The sequence below is a fragment of the Pseudoliparis swirei genome, chromosome 5 (genome assembly GCF_029220125.1).
Source record: "Pseudoliparis swirei isolate HS2019 ecotype Mariana Trench chromosome 5, NWPU_hadal_v1, whole genome shotgun sequence".
Taxonomy (NCBI): domain Eukaryota; kingdom Metazoa; phylum Chordata; class Actinopteri; order Perciformes; family Liparidae; genus Pseudoliparis; species Pseudoliparis swirei.
The window spans coordinates 25,140,830-25,158,478 of record NC_079392.1 but is presented as its reverse complement, the minus strand read 5'-3'; the positions used below and the strand labels follow the sequence as shown (position 1 = coordinate 25,158,478).

The 17,649-nt window shown below is 48.9% G+C and overlaps 2 protein-coding genes across 4 annotated transcripts in view; both read right to left on the bottom strand.

Moving 5' to 3' along the window:
* Positions 1-2,046: 2,046 nt before the first annotated feature.
* On the bottom strand, positions 2,047-6,888 carry fam20b (FAM20B glycosaminoglycan xylosylkinase). Its single transcript, XM_056415556.1, has 9 exons — positions 6,739-6,888; positions 5,387-5,670; positions 5,042-5,289; positions 4,860-4,946; positions 4,492-4,601; positions 3,620-3,791; positions 3,196-3,387; positions 3,028-3,087; positions 2,047-2,963 (listed from the first exon to the last, which is right to left on the bottom strand). Exons 2-9 carry the CDS (start codon positions 5,513-5,515, stop codon positions 2,732-2,734), a joined length of 1,230 nt encoding a protein of 409 aa, XP_056271531.1. The 5' UTR covers positions 5,516-5,670; positions 6,739-6,888; the 3' UTR covers positions 2,047-2,731.
* Positions 6,889-14,165: 7,277 nt separating this feature from the next.
* The window catches only part of ralgps2 (Ral GEF with PH domain and SH3 binding motif 2), a 49,706-nt gene continuing 46,222 nt past the window's right edge, over positions 14,166-17,649 (bottom strand). For 2 of the 3 annotated variants that reach the window (XM_056415518.1, XM_056415517.1), the window contains 6 exons: positions 17,561-17,629; positions 16,602-16,707; positions 15,648-15,740; positions 15,303-15,408; positions 15,064-15,155; positions 14,166-14,665 (listed from right to left, as the gene is read on the bottom strand). In XM_056415518.1, coding sequence (XP_056271493.1) covers positions 14,636-14,665; positions 15,064-15,155; positions 15,303-15,408; positions 15,648-15,740; positions 16,602-16,707; positions 17,561-17,629 — 496 coding nt within the window. In that variant the 3' untranslated portion in view covers positions 14,166-14,635. The remainder of the gene's footprint in view (positions 14,666-15,063; positions 15,156-15,302; positions 15,409-15,647; positions 15,741-16,601; positions 16,708-17,560; positions 17,630-17,649) is intronic. The other variant, XM_056415519.1, reaches the window with a different exon arrangement.

Below are 17,649 nucleotides of genomic sequence, written 5' to 3'. Positions count from 1 at the left end.
TTTTCCTGAGCATGTTCCACCTGACTACAATGAACAGATATCAAGTTAGTGAGGGATGCTTTTTTTCTTTTCTACAGACGGTTCCTGTGATTATGAGCTCAGACAAAACCAAAAACAACTTCTCGGGTATCTGATGTCCGACGCGTGGCCCTGCGAGGTGACAGGAGCAGCGGTTTCACCGGAGAGTTCAGAGTCCGTAAAGCAGGTCCATAAAAGAGTTGCGGTGTCGCATGTCCCAATGAGCACGCTGCGGCGTTGCAGCCGCAACCTGGAAGCCCTCAGCCTCCAGCTGCCAGCTCAGCGTGATGCAAGAGGCCTCAGTTCACTTTCACTCTGTTTTTATTATGATGAAACTGCTGACAGAGAGAGAGCAGACAGGAGGGTGAGAACAAAGAGAAGCTCATTGCCAAATGGAAACTCCGTTTATTGTATAAGTTTCATTCCAACAGGTGTTCGGAGCGACGTGTTCGTTTATGATTTACAGTCGAGATGAAAACAACCAATTGAAACGACACCGATATGAAACATGACATAAATTAAAACTGAGCCAATATTCATTTATATATATATATACATATATATATATATAAATATATATACATTTCGAAATATATATTTATAAATATATATATGTATGTATTTATATATATATATATATATAAATGTATTTATATATAAATATACATTTATAAATATATATTTGTAAATGTATATTTATATACAGGACTGTCTCAGAAAATTAGAATATTGTGATAAAGTTCTTTATTTTCTGTAATGCAATTAAAAAAACAAAAATGTCATGCATTCTGGATTCATTACAAATCAACTGAAATATTGCAAGCCTTTTATTCTTTTAATATTGCTGATTATGGCTTATAGCTTAAGAAAACTCTAAAATCCTATCTCATAACATTTTAATATTTCCTCAGACCAAGTAAAAAAAAAGATTTATAACAGCTGAGTGTTAGTCAAGGCTCAGGAAACCCTTGCAGGTGTTTCGAGTTAATTAGACAATTCAAGTGATTTGTTTAATACCCTACTAGTATACTTTTTCATGATATTCTAATATTTAGAGATAGGATATTTGAGTTTTCTTAAGCTGTAAGCCATAATCAGCAATATTAAAAGAATAAAAGGCTTGCAATATTTCAGTTGATTTGTAATGAATCCAGAATGCATGACATTTTTGTTTTTTAATTGCATTACAGAAAATAAAGAACTTCATCACAATATTCTAATTTTCTGAGACAGTCCTGTATATACATATATTCATAAATTACATCAGTGTGTTGTTTATGTTTCAGCGGTGTGTTGTTTGTGTGATCTAGAGGGACATCTAGTGTTTGTTGTACGTAGTAATTAGTTTAAAGTACTTTTATCCCCAGGGGCTCAGAAATTGATGAAACATAAGAAGCGGGGACCTGCGACCGCGGCGTCAAGTTTCCCTTCACTAGAATCAGAGATCAGGATTATAAACTGTGTGAAACCACCATCGCCGTGGCGACCAAAGCGAAGATGAGGCAAATGTCAGGTGACGAGGCTCCACTGCCGTGGCGAGGCGATCCGAACCGGAGCGCCGCTGAAACACAGCTTCAAGGATTTTAATTTCAACTATAAAAACTTTGTATTTTTAAGCTTTAAATGAGAAAATATCATGAATTTACTTTTTATTGTCGTGCGACATTTCTCACTCCCTCTCTCGTGAGTGCGTTTTATTAAAAGAGAAAAATTAACTGATAATTATGCCGGATTTATGTAAAAATGAAAATAAATAACACCCAGCTGTAAAAAAAATAAAGTTTAAAAAAAAGTTACCGACGCCTTAAATTTGAACTAAATGAAGTCCCCGAGAAGCGAAAGAATCAAAACTAAAAGTTCCATAAACTCGATATTCTAAATAGAACTGTCAAATAGAACCAGTGTGTTCATGACGAGTCTCACAGCCAAGAGGACTAAATTAAAAATATATTTTTTAAAGAAGCATCATCACTTCATCACAGACGGTGAGCACACGAACAAAAGAGAAGAGCGAGGGGAGAACCACAATTAAATAATCATAGTTTAATGCTGAAGATGAACCCACACACCCTCAAGCCCGTCACCTCAGTAGCTTCTTATTCACGGCACAATATGTCACACACACACACACACACACACACACACACACACACACACACACACACACACACACACACACACACACACACACACACACACACACACACACACACACACACACACACACACACACACACACACACACACACACACACACACTTTCTTAATATCATAATCCACAAATGTATATTCTTTTGTCTCATAATTCTAGGTCACTACTCAGTTAAGTCTGTACACACATGATGGAGGAGTCAGAATCCCTTGTTTACGGACAAAGTTCCATCTCCAGTCGAGGAGCGGGAACCGGTCGTGGTCCTCAGAGTCCGGACCGTCCTTCAGTGTCTTGGTCTCTGGGCTCCAAACAGCGGCGGCCATCTTTCACCGAGACGCTGGAGGCTCATTTTCTCCTCTTCCTCCTCCTCTTCCTCCTCCTCCTCCCCTCTGAGTCCCGAGCAGGAGGAAGCGAGGAGATCCCGTCTTATGGCGAACAACAGTCCTGAGAATAAGTTGACGTAGCGGACCCGTCGGGTCGGGTCGGTCGCTCTGCGTCTCTTCACCTCCGCCCGGAGGAGAGAGACGAGGGTCCCGGCGGCTCCCGTCGCTCCTCGCGTCTCTACGGGTGCGGGACGTTCATCCGGTCCTCGATGAGCGTGCCGTCGGGGCTCTGCGCCTCCATGCACTGCTTCACGGTCGCCATGACGCCCGACAGACGGCGGTCCAGGGCGGCGAGGTGCGGCTCGGCCAGGACCGGCCGGATGGGGTCGAAGGTCAGCGCCTGGCGCAGCGCCGAGCTCAGGGCGCCGGCCTTCAGCAGGTTCAGCCGGTTCCACGTGGACACGCGGACCCTGAAGGCGACACGGTGAGGAGACGCCGACGGGCTTCTGATAAATACAAACGAGAGTCACTCACATGCAGCACTGGTAGAGCGGGGCGAGGATGCTGCGCTCGTCCAGAGCGGCGTTCCCAAAGCTGCAGCCGAGAAACCACACGGAACTCAATTACACAAAAATACACAACAAGAGGACAGAATAATTGCTCTGTGGTTGTGTTCCTCCTCCTCCTCCTCCTCCTCCTCGCCTCTTGGCGTTGTCCAGCAGGATGAGCATGCTGGCGCCGCCGTCGTCCTGGAAGCTCTCGTAGTGATGCCGGTCGGCGTTCCCGATGAGGTAATCAAAGATGGCCGTGTCGATGACGTCCAGCAGCCTCGGCCCGGCGTCGTACGGAGGCATCTTCTTCACCGCCTCGCAGTAACTCTCATCGTACTCCCACCTGCACGCACACACACACACACACACACACACACACACACACACACACACACACACACACACACACACACACACACACACACACACACACACACACACACACACACACACACACACACACACACACACACACACACACACACACACACGGCGAAGGCGGTTGACGCTCATCATTGGCACGACGGTTCCATGTCCAACAACAACAACAGGGTAAAGTACCAGGATGTTCCCACCTGGCCAGCTTCCCCTCCCGGTACGTGCGGCCCCAGGGGTGCCGGTGCTTCTGCAGCGGCCAGACATCCGGCAGCCAGAGGGTCAGCGACCCCTCCATGACGTCGCCCTCCGCACACGCCGGCTCGCTCTCCCGGCAGTAGTAACACTTCCCATAGAAACACGTGTTGTTACCTGCAGGAGGGGGAAGGGAACGAATAGGAATCCAGAGATGCAGAAACAAACACATGAAGAAGAAGAAGACGAAGAAGAAGTCTATGTGAGAATGCCAGAAGTCCTTCTCTGCAGGGTCCCTCCTCGTGACGCCACCTGTTGGTGCGTTATGTTTACCTGTATTGGCGTTATGGATGGCTGCTTTGCTTCTCTTTGTAAACTCTGTTTTTTAAATCTATATAAAGTTATTATTATCACAACTTTCATCTGTGTCTGTCTAAAAATGAAAACACAAAAAAACTTAAAACTACACTTAACGTCAGTTTATATGCAGTTCATGTCCCGCACAATGAAGTGAGGAATTGGTTTTAGATTAATATTATTAAATATCAATAATAACTGACACATTAAAGGTAAATCACCACAATGATGCAGCAATCCTAAAATAATAATAATAGTTATAAATAATACATTTGACACTGTAATCTGCATTTTCATCCACGCGTCTGCCTCAAGACACAAAGATAAACCTAATTAAAAACCTCTTTGAATATTTACACTTGTAAATAAATCATCTGGTGGTTTTTTTGCACTTTCTAGCACAAGTTTTTCAATTTTTTTTGTGTGTGACATTTTATTAGACCAACGGTCACGCCATCAGCAAACAGGATAAGTCGAGTCATATCCTGGTCTCGTGCCGACTGAAGACGAAGAGCCTCACCCTGCATGAGGAAGGTGCCCAGCAGCTGGTCCGTGGCCACCGGTTTGATCTCCGTGCGCACGTTGACGTTCCTCCCGACCACTAGGGGCGCTCTCCTGAAGCCCAGGATCCTGACGGGACACCAGAACCTCGTCACGCCGCAGTTCGTGGTCACGATTACAGAAACAGTCCTCTCTTTATCAATCACTTGCTTTTAAGTGAAGTCATAAAAAAAACAACGCTTTATTGCTTTTATTCTCTTTAATCGTATAAATTGATTATTGCTTCTTGTCTGCGTTTGTTTTTTCCTGTGAAAGCCTTGAGTAAACTCTATATTTAAATGAAGCTCTGTCTTATCTGGAGGCCTGACTGTCGTGCCGCTGACCCACCTGTCCAGGTGGAACGCAGCCACCTCCGCGTTGTGCCGGTCGTAGCCGGCGTACGGCTCTCCCTCCACCACGTGGTCTCGGCTGTATCTGCGTCGGCATGGAAACGGAACACAAATAAAGGCATCGGGAATCACGCGGAGCCGGGAAAATAGAAAAAAAGTCAGAGCGTGCGATCCGGTTACCTCTTGGGCTTGAAGACCACCTTCTGGCCCCCGTCCAGCACCAGCAGGGACTTGAGCTGCGTGCCCTTGTAGCCCACGTCCGCCCGCTCGATGCGGGCGCTGCCGAGGGAGGCGAGCACGGCCGCCAGCTCGGGGGTGTCCTCCGGGTACACCTCCCTCGGGCCCACCCACTGGCTCGCTATCTCCCACGGCGACTGGAGGGTGTGCGTGAGGCGGGCGCCACGCGACAGAGAGAGGCCGGCTTCCATCTGCGAGGAGGAGGGGGACAGCGGGCCGATGAGCGACGCGGGCCGCCGGTTGGCGGACGAGACTGGAAGTTGGGAAACGGTGAACCGGGACGCTGACCTTGCGAAACGCCCGGAGGTCACGCCGGCTGGCCGCCGAGCCCTCGCCGCCGTCCAGCAGGAAGATCTTGGCCAGGCCCAGCAGGAGGAGCACGGCACACAGGACCACCATGCGCTGCTTGAGCTTCATCTCCACGCCCACCTCGGCCTGACGGTGTGTGTGTGTGTGTGTGTTGTGATTCCCCCCCCCCCCCGCCCCCCTCACCCCTGATGCATGGCCTCCGCAGCTCGCTCCCCGTCGCCGGACCTGCCCGCCCGCCTCAAACGAGCTCTGAGGAAAGTCACCTGGAGAGAATCAGAAATGAGGAGAGAGGGAGGGATTACAAGTTGTTTAAAAAAAAACACGGCGTCAATAGTCCGTGGCGAGAGAAACTTATCGATGTACTGCCCGCTCCCTTCCTCCCTCCCTCCCTCCTCTTCCCCCCCTCGGGGGAGACAATGACCCAGTACTGCAGCCGGGGCCAGGATGTGCGAGGACGTCACTAAACTTGTACACGCAACAGCAAAGTGGACTTTGACTGTCAGATAACAAAATAGTAAATTAAATAAGCTTTCACGGACGTGGGGCCACAGTCAAATCCCTGTGTCCCTCTGGCTTTTTGGGAAATATGCATTATTTACAGTGAGACGATAATTTACAGGTCGTCCTGCTGTGTTGCAGAGGTGTGTCTGTGTGTGTGTGTGTGTGTGTGTATGTGTGTCATATGAGGCGGTGGTCTAACCTTGCTAAGTCGATATTGACCTGACCCCCGGTGACGTTCCTCCAATTACAACGCGTCATGTTGCCTTCATGTGCTCGTTAAAAAATAAAAGGGGAGGGAGCCTTTAACTGTTAACGTGTCCGCTTTTAATGACCGCAGTCAAACGACATTAACACGAGTGCCACGTTCACCTGGCCGTTGACCGCCGGTTGGCGCCGACAGATGCAGCGCAACGCGTATTTCCTCAAAACTGTGACAAGACGAGCGAGCCATACAAAAATAGGGCTAACATATATTATATATAATATATATATATAAATGACGGTTGACTGTTTTTAAACGGCTTAAGACGAAACAAACAACCGCTTCATTCACACAATCGCTCTTTCACGATGTCGCTACCGTTTTTTAAATTTTTTTAAACCAACGGCTGCATTAACGACACACAGACACGCGCGCGCGCGCGCGCACTCGTTCATACCACGATCACTCCGACGTTAAACTGCCCCCCGTCAGGTCACCATGACTACAGGGAGATAGCCAACGTCTGTCGCTAACGGGGTTTCCGGAGCCGCTTGGCAAACCGCCGCCGCCGCCAGCTAGCTCAACGTCGTCGGGTGTTCCCACTGGCTGCCGCCCGGAGAGGACTTACCTTAGAGCCGTTAGCCGCTCCGAGGAGACGAGGTGGCGTCCTAACGTCTGTGAAGTCCTGCGACGCGGACTTTAGCGAGCATATGTCCGTGTCGTCCCGCCGCTAAAAACCACGGTGGGGGTTTAAAAATATATAGTAATTCATTTTTTCTTTTCTCCCCCCCCCCCCTGGTAGCTCCCTCTCCTCCGCCCTTTCCCTTCGATTCCTTCTGTGCGGCGTCCACTTCCGAAACCACTTCCTCCTTCCTGTAGGAGCTCCGTGCGGCCGCCAGGTGGCGCTGGCGCACCGTGTCCACACAGCTTGGAGCCACACGTTAGAATTATTATTATGGCATTTAGTTAAAAGTGGTTCCCTTTTAGTTTGTATTTCTCCAAAATATATATCGTTAAACGTATAATTTATATATATTTAAAAAAAATACCCAAAAATCTATTATACCATTGATTGTTTTAATGTAAAAAAAAAATCTTAGAATAAGAATATTTTATATTTATTTTTCTTGTGTGTAATTATTTCACACAACTACAGAAGTTTCCTTCGAGGGCTCTCAACGTCTGCGAGAGAGCCAAGAACACTCAGCGATGCCAAAGTGGGACCAATTCAGTTCATGTGTGCATGTGTGCATTTTCTACCTGTGAGGCGAGACTACTGACTACTTGGATCCTGCTAAGTATCTTCTTTAAACAAGTTTTATCTGCTAAAGTTACTGTTGTATTTGTTGTTTAAAGCTGCTAGATTGTTAGTCTGTCCTGTTTTAAGGAGTTGTTTTGGTAGAGAGGTGTGTCCTGCGTTCCGACACCTGAATCTTCACTGATTGGACGAGCGATCGTCACCTGGTTTCTATTGAGTGTCATTTGAATACCAAAAGCCAAGGGGCGGTGTCAACGCGGCTGGAGGTAATTGGCACTAACTTGGGCTCATAACCGGGTGGGGTTTTTCGCGTCAGCTGTAGCGTCAGCGTGACGAAGACTCGGAGGACAAAGACATAGGAGTCTTCCGTTGGAGTCAAGACTCGGAGGACAAAGACATAGGAGTCTTCGGGGGTGGCTGAGTATTTCCCCATTTTTTGAATATGTGTGTCTTTTCCATACCTGTGCGTATCTCTACTCGTAGTTACTATAGGACTCGCTCATTCATGTACCGGAACCCCTCCTCTGTTATCCTTCCTACCCGTTCTACTCACACCCAGCACCTGGTCACAGGAGGCCTCTGGAACTGTCAGTCAGCCAACCGCAAGGCCGACTTCATCTCTGGCTTTGCCTTGGAGCAGTCGCTTGACTTCCTGGCTCTCACTGAGACCTGGATCACAGCAGACAACACGCCTACCCGGCTGCTCTCTCCTCTGCCTTCTCCTTCAGCCACACACCCAGACCCTCTGGTCGGGTGGAGGTACAGGTTTACTCATCTCACCCACATGGTGTTTCTGTCCCTACCCGCTTCCACTCTTTATCCCACTGACTTTTGAGTTTCATGCGGTGACCAGTACTCATCCGGTTCAACTTCATTGTTGTTCTCACCGTCCCCTGGTTCTTTGGGAGATTTCTTGACGAGCTAGACGTCCTCCTATCGAACTCGGAACACGGCCCCCGCTCATCCTTCTGGGTGACTTTAACATCCAGACAGAGAAGTCATGTGATCTCTTACTCTTACTGTCTTCCTTTAACCTCTCACTCAGTCCCTCCCCTCCTACTCACAAAGCCGGCAACCACCTTGACTACATTTTCACAAGAAACTGCTCTACCTCTAACCTCACTGTGACTCCTCTCCATGTCTCTGACCACTTCTTCATCTCTTACTCTCTCTCGCTCTCTGGTACTGACGACCCACCCATATCTACAGACTCTGCACCTGTACGCCGCAACATTCGCACCCTCTGCCCCTCCTCTCTGGCCTCCTCTGTCCTATCTGCTCTCCCCTCAACTGACTGCTTCTCACTCATGCAGCCTAACTCTGCCGCAGACACTCTCCTCTCTTCCCTGTCTTCATCTCTTGATTCTCTTTGTCCTTTTAAGACACGACCGGTTCGGAAATCCTCTCCGGCTCCGTGGTTGTCGGACTCGGTCGCCGAGAGAGCCACCCTGCGAGCGACGGAAAGAAAATGGCGCAAATCGAATCAAGCGGAAGACTTGCTCTTCTATCAATCTCTCCTCTCCTCCTTCTCTTCCTCTATCTCTGCAGCCAAAAGCTCGTTCTACCTGACCAAAATTCAGTCTTCCTTCTCTAACCCCAAAAAACTCTTCTCTATCTTTTCCAACCTCCTTGATCCCCCCTGTCCCCCTCCTCCTTCCACCCTTTTGCCGAGCCACTTTGTCGACTACTTTACAAACAAGATAGACGACATACGCTCCTCCTTTACAAATCCATCTTCTATCACCTCACCAACACTAACTTCTTCATCCCCCTCTCTTTCCTCTTTCACCCCCTTGTCTCCCAATCAAGTTCTTAGCTTGGTGACCTCCGCCCGACCGACCACCTGTGCCCTTGACTCCGTCCCGTCTCCCATTCTCCAGGCTATTGCTCCTGACCTTCTGTCCTTTCTCACCCATCTTATTAACAGCTCACTCTCAACTGGTTGTTTCCCTAACTCTCTGAAGGAGGCGAGAGTCAACCCTCTCCTGAAGAAACCCACGCTCGACCCGTCTGAAGTCAGCAACTACAGACCGGTCTCTCTTCTTCCTTTTCTCTCCAAAACTCTGGAGCGAGCTATCTTTAACCAAGTGTCCTCCTATCTCCACAGTAACAACCTTCTTGACCCTCACCAGTCTGGATTCAAGGCCGGCCACTCGACAGAGACTGCCCTCCTGGCTGTCTCTGAGCAGCTTCACACTGCTAGAGCAGCCTCTCTCTCCTCTGTCCTTATCGACCTTTCTGCAGCATTTGACACCGTGAACCACCAGATCCTGATCTCTTCTCTTCAGGACCTGGGGATCTCAGGCACTGCACTCGCTCTTTTCTCTTCCTACCTTAAAGACCGCACCTACCGGGTAACTTGGAGAGGATCTGTGTCTGATCCTTGTCCTCTCACTACTGGGGTTCCTCAAGGCTCCGTCCTGGGTCCCCTCCTCTTCTCTCTGTACACAAATTCTCTCGGCTCTGTCATTCGTTCGCATGGCTTCTCCTACCATAGCTATGCTGATGACACCCAACTGATCTTCTCGCTTCCACCGTCCGAAACACAGGTGGCGGCACGAATCTCTGCCTGTCTGACTGACATCTCTCAGTGGATGTCTGCTCACCACCTGAAGATCAACCCTGACAAGACTGAGCTACTATTCCTTCCAGGAAAGGCTCCCCACCCACGACCTGACTATCACCTTCAACAGCTCTGTGTTGGCCCCTACCCTGACTGCCAGGAACCTCGGGTGACACTCGACAGTCAACTCTCCTGACGGCCAACATCGCTGCGACGATGCGTTCCTGTAGGTACATGCTGCACAACATCAGGAGAATACGTCCTCTTCTTACTCAGAAGGCGGCGCAGGTTCTGGTCCAGGCTCTGGTCATTTCACGCCTCGACTACTGCAACTCCCTCCTGGCTGGTCTACCTGCTAAGGCCATCCGACCCCTGCAGCTCATCCAGAATGCAGCAGCTCGACTGGTCTTCAGCCTCCCGAAATTCACCCACACCACTCCGCTCCTCCGCGCTCTCCACTGGTTACCGGTGGCTGCTCGCATCCGCTTCAAAACACTGGTTCTGGCGTACCGTGCTCTAGACGGATCGGGCCCCGTCTACATCCGGGATATGGTCACACCGTACACCCCGGCACGTTCGCTCCGCTCGGCAACAGCCAACCGACTTGTGCCTCCTGCACCTCGAGCTCATCACTCTACATCCAGACTGTTGCTGTCCTGCTCCTCAGTGGTGGAACGAGCTCCCCACTGACATCAGGACAGCAGAAAGTCTCTACATCTTCCGTCGGAGACTGAAAACACACCTTTTCCGACTATCTGGATTAAAACACAGATTAGCACTTCAGTGGCACTTAGATAGCACTTACTTATGGTACTTTTGTAGTTCGACTATGTTGAGGAAATGTTACTTCCTGTATTCTTGTTGTTCTTAGTTTGTACTCTAGGTTGAAATGCACTTATTGTAAGTCGCTTTGGATAAAAGCGTCTGCTAAATGACATGTAATGTGTGCCGAATGCCAAAGTACCAGGATGTTCATGAGTGCAGTTATGCAACAAACCAGCAAGAGATATGAGCATGAGGGTCAAAGTTCAAGGTGCCACGTTATGAGGACATATGTCCATTGAATGCATACTGCGTGGGACAAGACACACTTAGTATGGGTAGGTAAATAATAAATAGCAATTTAGATGTCAGCTTCCATCTTCTTTGAGGTGTTTAATAGAGCCCTCTCCCTCTGTAACTCAGAGAAAAGCCACATTTAGAAAGTCTACAAATTGAATCTAGTTGAATTAGTCTGTTCTTACATTAGGAAATCCCTTCAGGCAAATGTCCTTGCAAAGAAACAGATTGAACCGCTCATCATTATTTAAATAATATTCAACCCTGTGATGCAACCTTAACCCCCCCCCCCCCCCAGATAAACAGTCCAACAGAAAAGTGAGCGTGAGGCCGGCGTGGAGTAAAAAAGGGCAGTGTTTATTGGTTCTCAGTCTTCACACCAGGCAGCGCATCACTCAGCGTGGAGGTCACAGCGCTCGCCACGGACACACACACAGAGCCAGGTTACAGGGCGTGAGGGTCAAAGGTCATTTAAACGTCGCCCGTCCAGATTCACATTTGATTGTTCACAAACATCTGAACAGAACGCACCGGAACACTTTCTTCCGGTCGAGAGCCGTCACCTCGACTCGTAAACAACTCGTCGTGGCCATTTAAAAAACAATATAACTCGTGGTGAAGGCAGATTCAAACGGTTAACACGAGGCGGCCTTCGTGTTCAGAGACGAGCGCTCGCCGCGGAAAACAAGACTTCTTCTCCGGCGTAGAGTTTCTTAGGCGATAACCAAAATGTTCTCGAACACGAGGACCGTCTGACCTTTGAACTCTCCGCTTCCACCCCAAAAACAGGTGATTGGCGGGGAAGGAGGGGTCAATCAGAGAAACGAGTCGGCTAAAACCTCAAAACACCCCCGCAAATAAATTCAAATGAAACGTGCGTTTCCATTATTTTGACCACACACACACCCTGTACAGAAAAGACCAAAAGCAAAGCGTACACTGGGATTACAGGGAGAGCTCAACGTGACGCTGGCTCTCGGTGGGAGAGACCGATAAACACCAATTCATTCTGAGGAACTTCATCCCAAGCCAAATAAAACAAAAAGAAAAGACGTGATGAGACGTCGACATTGGGTAACATACCATCTCATAAAATAAAAAAAGACAATCCCCCCCCCCTAAAAATCTATTTAGCATTTGTAGTTGTTTTGGCGAGAGTATAACAGGGACTTAAATAAAAATACATTTGAAACAAACAGTAACAACTCCTCCTGAAGGTGAGTCCAGACCTCCGCTCTGTGGGATGAGAGGATCCACGGTGATCGTCTTCAATAACACAAAATACATTTGGCGTTGAGCGCCACGGGCCGAGTCGTCCGTCCCCTGGAGAGGGCCGGCGCCTCCAAGACCACCGAGAGGAGAGGGACCAAGACGACCTTCAGGGGTCAAACTAAATGGCCGCAGGTTTCAGCTCCAACCCCCAAACTCCGTCTCACCCGGACCGCTTTAGTCCTGCGGCCACCGAGGAGACTCGACACCAGCGTCCCCACACACACTCACTAGTCCTCACACACTAGTCCTCACACACTAGTCCTCACACTCACACACTACAGTCCACACACACACTAGTCCTCTCTTCTAGTCCTCACACACACTAGTCCTCACACACTCCTCTAGTCCACACTGAGGAGGAGCACATCGATTTTTTAAAAATTGTGTACAGGTGCACGCCCGTCATTGGCTTCCTGGTTCCCTCGTCATTGGCTTCCTTGATCCCTCATCCACAGGTTCCTCGTTTCCTCGTCCACGGGTTCCTTCGCTACCATCCTTCCTCTAGTCGTTCCAACGTCTCTGTCATCGTCTTTCGTGTTGCCGTGAGCGTCGCGTTGAGGGCAGAGGAAGGGAGCATTGAAGGGAGCAGGATTCATGGGGCAAAGGATTGCGTAAACATACAATGTAAACAACTGTTTAACAAAAAAACCTCTTTCTCCTCCAGGTTTGTTCTGTTTGGACGCCATTTGTGGCCCCGAGAAACATCCGACGCTACATCACCCGTCACAAGCCGGGGCCTCCTCCTCTGATGGGAGCCGGGGGCCGGCCGATGGAACCAGGGGCCACAACATAACAACAAATACATAGAAATACAATGCAACTGTTTCAAAAGGAGAGAAAAAAAATACACAAAAAATATGTAACATTCAAAACTACACAGACGTGCGATCGTTTACTACGTGGTAATACTGTGTAAAACACCCCAAAACAACACAAAAGCAGATGTAAAGTCGAGCAACCAGAAGAAGAGATGAAACACGGACTGGAAGTTGTCGTCGCTTCTCTTCCACTCTTTCAGTTTAAAGTCTTTTAGTGTTTTGTGTGTGTGTGTGTGTGTGTGTGTCTGTCACAAAACCCAGTCCCCAAAAAAACACATTTGTAAAAAATCTCCATATAAAGGATGATCTCACGTCTTAGCTTAGACTCTGGGATGATCGTACCTTTGGGGAACACCTGTAATATAACCAAGTATCACCCCCCCCTCCTCCTCCTCCTCCTCGTCACCCAAAGCAGTTAAACAAGCGCACACATACGTACGGAACACTTGGCGAGTATATGAGGGACGGAGAGGGAGAGAGACCTTTAATAAGAACGAGACACAATCTGGAAGCGTGGGAATAGTTTCTGCTGATGAGAGAGAGTGAGAGAGTGAGGGAAAGAGAGAGAGAGAGAGAGGGAGAGAGAGAGAGAGAGAGTGAGGGAAAGAGAGAGAGAGTGAGTGAGGGAAAGAGAGAGAGAGTGAGTGAGGGAAGAGAGAGAGAGAGAGAGAGAGAGAGAGAGAGAGAGAGAGAGAGAGAGAGAGAGTGAGAGTGAGGGAAAGAGAGAGAGGGAGATAAGCCCGTGACTCCAAGACCAACAGTGAAGTGAGAGAGTACATTTTCAACATTAGTGTCATGTGAGTGTGTGTATCATGTGAGTGTCATGTGAGTGTCATGTGAGTGTGTGTGTATCACGTGAGCGTCATGTGAGTGTGTGTCATGTGAGTGTGAGTGTATCACGTGAGTGTCATGTGAGTGAGTGTCATGTGAGTGTGAGTGTATCACGTGAGTGTCACGTGAGTGTGTGTGTGTGTGTATCATGTGTGTGTCATGTGAGTGTGTGTCATGTGTGTGTGTGTCACTTAGAAAGACGATTGATGAGACTCAAATAAAAAGAGTTGACCCCTTAAAATAAAACACAAATAAACAGAGGAGGGTTATTTATGTCTGCGGGAAAGGAGAGGAGGAGAGAGGAGGGAGAAGAGAGGAGAGAGGAGGAGAGGAGCGTAAAAACAAAAAGACGCCGAGAGCAAAAGGGAGGCAGGAGCAGTGGTGCAGTTCATGTTCGGTAGTCAGTGCACACACACACACACACACACACACACATACATACACGTACACACACCCCAGGGTGCTCTGGTTACGGCAGTGGTGGCAGGTGAGGCTGCAGTGGGGCAAGAATCGGAGAATCGTCGGTCAGGACTCATGGCAGTGAAAGCTCCACTACTGGTACAACACTCCTCCTCCCCATCCTCTCCATCCTCCTCTCCATCCTCCTCTCCATCCTCCTCTCCATCCTCCTCTCCATCCTCCTCTCCATCCTCCTCTCCATCCTCCTCTCCATCCTCCTCTCCATCCTCCTCTCCATTTGCTCAGTCACACTCCTCAGCGCCGGTCACTCGAATGACATCAGATTGGCTGGCACCTGGGGGGGGGGGGGGGTGAATAAGTTATAGTTTCATCCTAAATGACTCGTCGGCTCTTTTCTGTTACATTGATTTAAGCTTCGTGTCCTGAAATAACCGCAAACTGGCATCAAAGTGTTGATTTGTATTATTATTATCCACCGTAAATAAATAAATACTAGAGTATATCCACACCGATGTCATAACAATTCTTTCATTCATAAATTTAAGTTTGCCAAAGTTAAGCGTCACTTTCATGCTTTCAATAAAGAAATATACCTTTATATCAAGACCATATATGAATATTACAAAAAAACAATGAAAACTGAGACACTGCTCCAAATGTAATGTTTACATGCAAATAGAACTGGTGTGTGTGTGTGTGTGTGTGTGTGTGTGTGTGTGTGTGTGTGTGTACCTGTTGCCTGTTGCTCTGGCAGGCAGCACTCAGGTGTTTGAACCACAGCATGGCGTTCATCCGGTTCCCCGCTTGGTACTTGTAGGTGTTACCTAGGCAACGGAGACAAACACCAGTGAGATGCAGAGCTTTCAAAACCTTTCAAAATAAAAGCCTTCGACATACAATATTCACGGACTAATGCCATTTATCCGCCTCGCCCACTACACCCGGTGTGTGTGTGTGTGTGTGTGTCTCACCCTGCTCGGCGTCCGTCAGCAAGAAGACGTCGGGATGCTCGGGGTCGTCGGCCATGATGGCCATCAGTCCCACCACACACACACTCTTACTGGACGTCGACTTGAACTGGAGGACACAAGCGGAAACGGGAGTTCATTTTTCAGTTCTCCGAACGCTACTCAAGAAGAAGAAGTGTTAATACGGTGTGTGTGTGTGTGTAAAGCATGTACTCTCCACACGGTTCTCATTAGCTGGTGAGTAACACACAAGACTGCAGTGATGTCATCGGTCTCATTATTCAATCTGTCTGTCTGTCTCACACACACACAAAACGGAAATAGACGGCGACGTTGTGCAGGACTTACATGCTTCCTCTCCGTGGCCTTCAGGGACTTGGCCGGGTAGTAGTAGAGCTGTGTTTCGCAAAGAGCGACCCAGAATTTGGTCCACGACGCCACCTGGGATGCAGAAAAAAAGGTGAAATCAAGTCCAATTCAATGAAACGCATCAGCGTGGTTCTCATGAGCCACCAGACTGGGAGTTTATTACTTCAGATAAAGAGAAGGTCAGAGAGGTTAGGGGGGAGAGCTGAACGTCCTCGCTCGTTTATCCCTCTTTGGATGACCGGGGAATAATCGTGCAACATTTGCATCTTGTTCCATAAACAGTGAACAGGCCCAGACGCACCAAACCGACAAAGAACAAGCGGCGCCGGGAACTCGGGGCCAAGACACTGCACTTGAACACACCGCAGAGAGCGGCGGCCAACGGCCAATTAGCACGTAGACGCTCTGCGGCTGCATGGGAGGCGATAACGCTCCAGACCAGCAGGCGGCGCCGTTTGTCTGTTGTTTGGCCACAGAAGAAGACCTCTACAGCGGATGCACAGAACCGGGCGTCCCTCCACTGGCCGGTCCAAAAACAAGTCAGGGAGAAAAGGACTCCACTCTATTTATTCCCACAGTAAACATTGTAAACACGAGTTTATGGTCTCACAGCCCATAAGGCAGTGTATTCTTTAGGGCGGGGCTACAAGGTGATTGACAGGTGGGTGTGGCTTTCCTCACTTCCGTTTCTCTTCTCTCGCACCGGTTTGCTTAAACTGAATCGGAGGGATTTTTTTTCACTGCTGAATTTGCCTTAAATATTTGGCATAAATAACTAAAATAAAGTGCAAGAGGAACGGCCAGAAGCAAAAAGATGTTCTGCGAGTTCAGGAGTCTGAGGCCTTCGAACCGCTTCTACTGCCCACCTGCTCCTGTAAATATGGACCCCACATGAGTATGGATGCGAGTGTGTGTGTGTGTGTGTGCTCTCACTGTTGGTTTCTTGCCCTCCTTCATCATCGTCTTCCTCCTCAACACGCCCTGCACCGTGACCGCTCCGGGGTACAAGTGAACCGCGAGCTCCTCCGACTCCGCCGAGCTGCACCGGGACAGAGACGGACATGACGAGGTGTGTGTAGGACAACACACACACACACACGAGAGAGACATGCATGTTCTCATGCACGCCAGATCAAAGAAATCAAAAGATGAACCAGGAGTTTGAAAAAAAAGCCGACGCAATCTGCCGAGCCACCTTGAACTCTGCTTCATGAAAGTCTTTTTTCTTTCTTTCATTTCTTTCAATAAAATCTGAGCGGCATATCGAGAGGAGACAAGGTGGAGGGCAGAGTGTGTCCCTCTGGAGAGCAGGAGCCCAGTGAAGCCTGGTGGAAAGAGGGAGAGAGGGAGAGAGAGAGAGAGAGAGAGAGAGAGAGAGGGGGGGGGGGAGGGAGGGAGGGAGAGAGAGACAGAGGTTGGGGATAGAGAGAGAGAGACAGAGAGAGGGAGACAGAGAGAGAGAGAGACATCTCTAGAGGAGCGTCGGCTCCTCTCTCCCTCAGGAATGAGGATGCTACAGTTTGTTTCCAGCAACAGACGAAGCTCCATGTGGCTGGAAACTCAAAGCTGGGGAAATATCTTGGAAATGTATTGCAAGAAGTCCAGGTCGACCGCGAGTGTGAGTGTGTGTGTGTGAAGCAGACATGCAAGATATGTAAGAAAAGCAAAAAGGTGGATTATAGATGACGGAACGCAGCAGAAGATGAACAATCGTGACCCCAGACAGATCCGTCGCCCTGCACTCGATTACACACACACACACGTCCCACCACCAGCTCTACACACACTCTAACCCCCCCCACCCCTCCACCATTAGTAGGGACCGAGGGTCTGTGAAGTGAGGACAAGAGAGAGGGGCGGAGCTCCGGTTGGTTCCGGTCGGGTTCAGGTACCTGCTGGACCTCAGGACTCCTCTGTAGGGGATGCGGGTCACCGGGCCCAGAGAGTGATAGAACCGAGTCCTGTTCAGAGTAGGATAAGA

Coding starts and splice junctions, on each gene's coding strand:
- fam20b (XM_056415556.1), bottom strand. CDS start 5,515: ATGAAGCTCAAGCAGCGCATGGTGGTCCTGTGTGCCGTGCTCCTCCTG. Junction 5,290..5,386: donor ACCTCCGGGCGTTTCGCAAG/GTCAGCGTCCCG, acceptor TCCTCCTCGCAG/ATGGAAGCCGGCCTCTCTCT. Junction 3,388..3,619: donor CGGGAGGGGAAGCTGGCCAG/GTGGGAACATCC, acceptor GTGTGCGTGCAG/GTGGGAGTACGATGAGAGTT.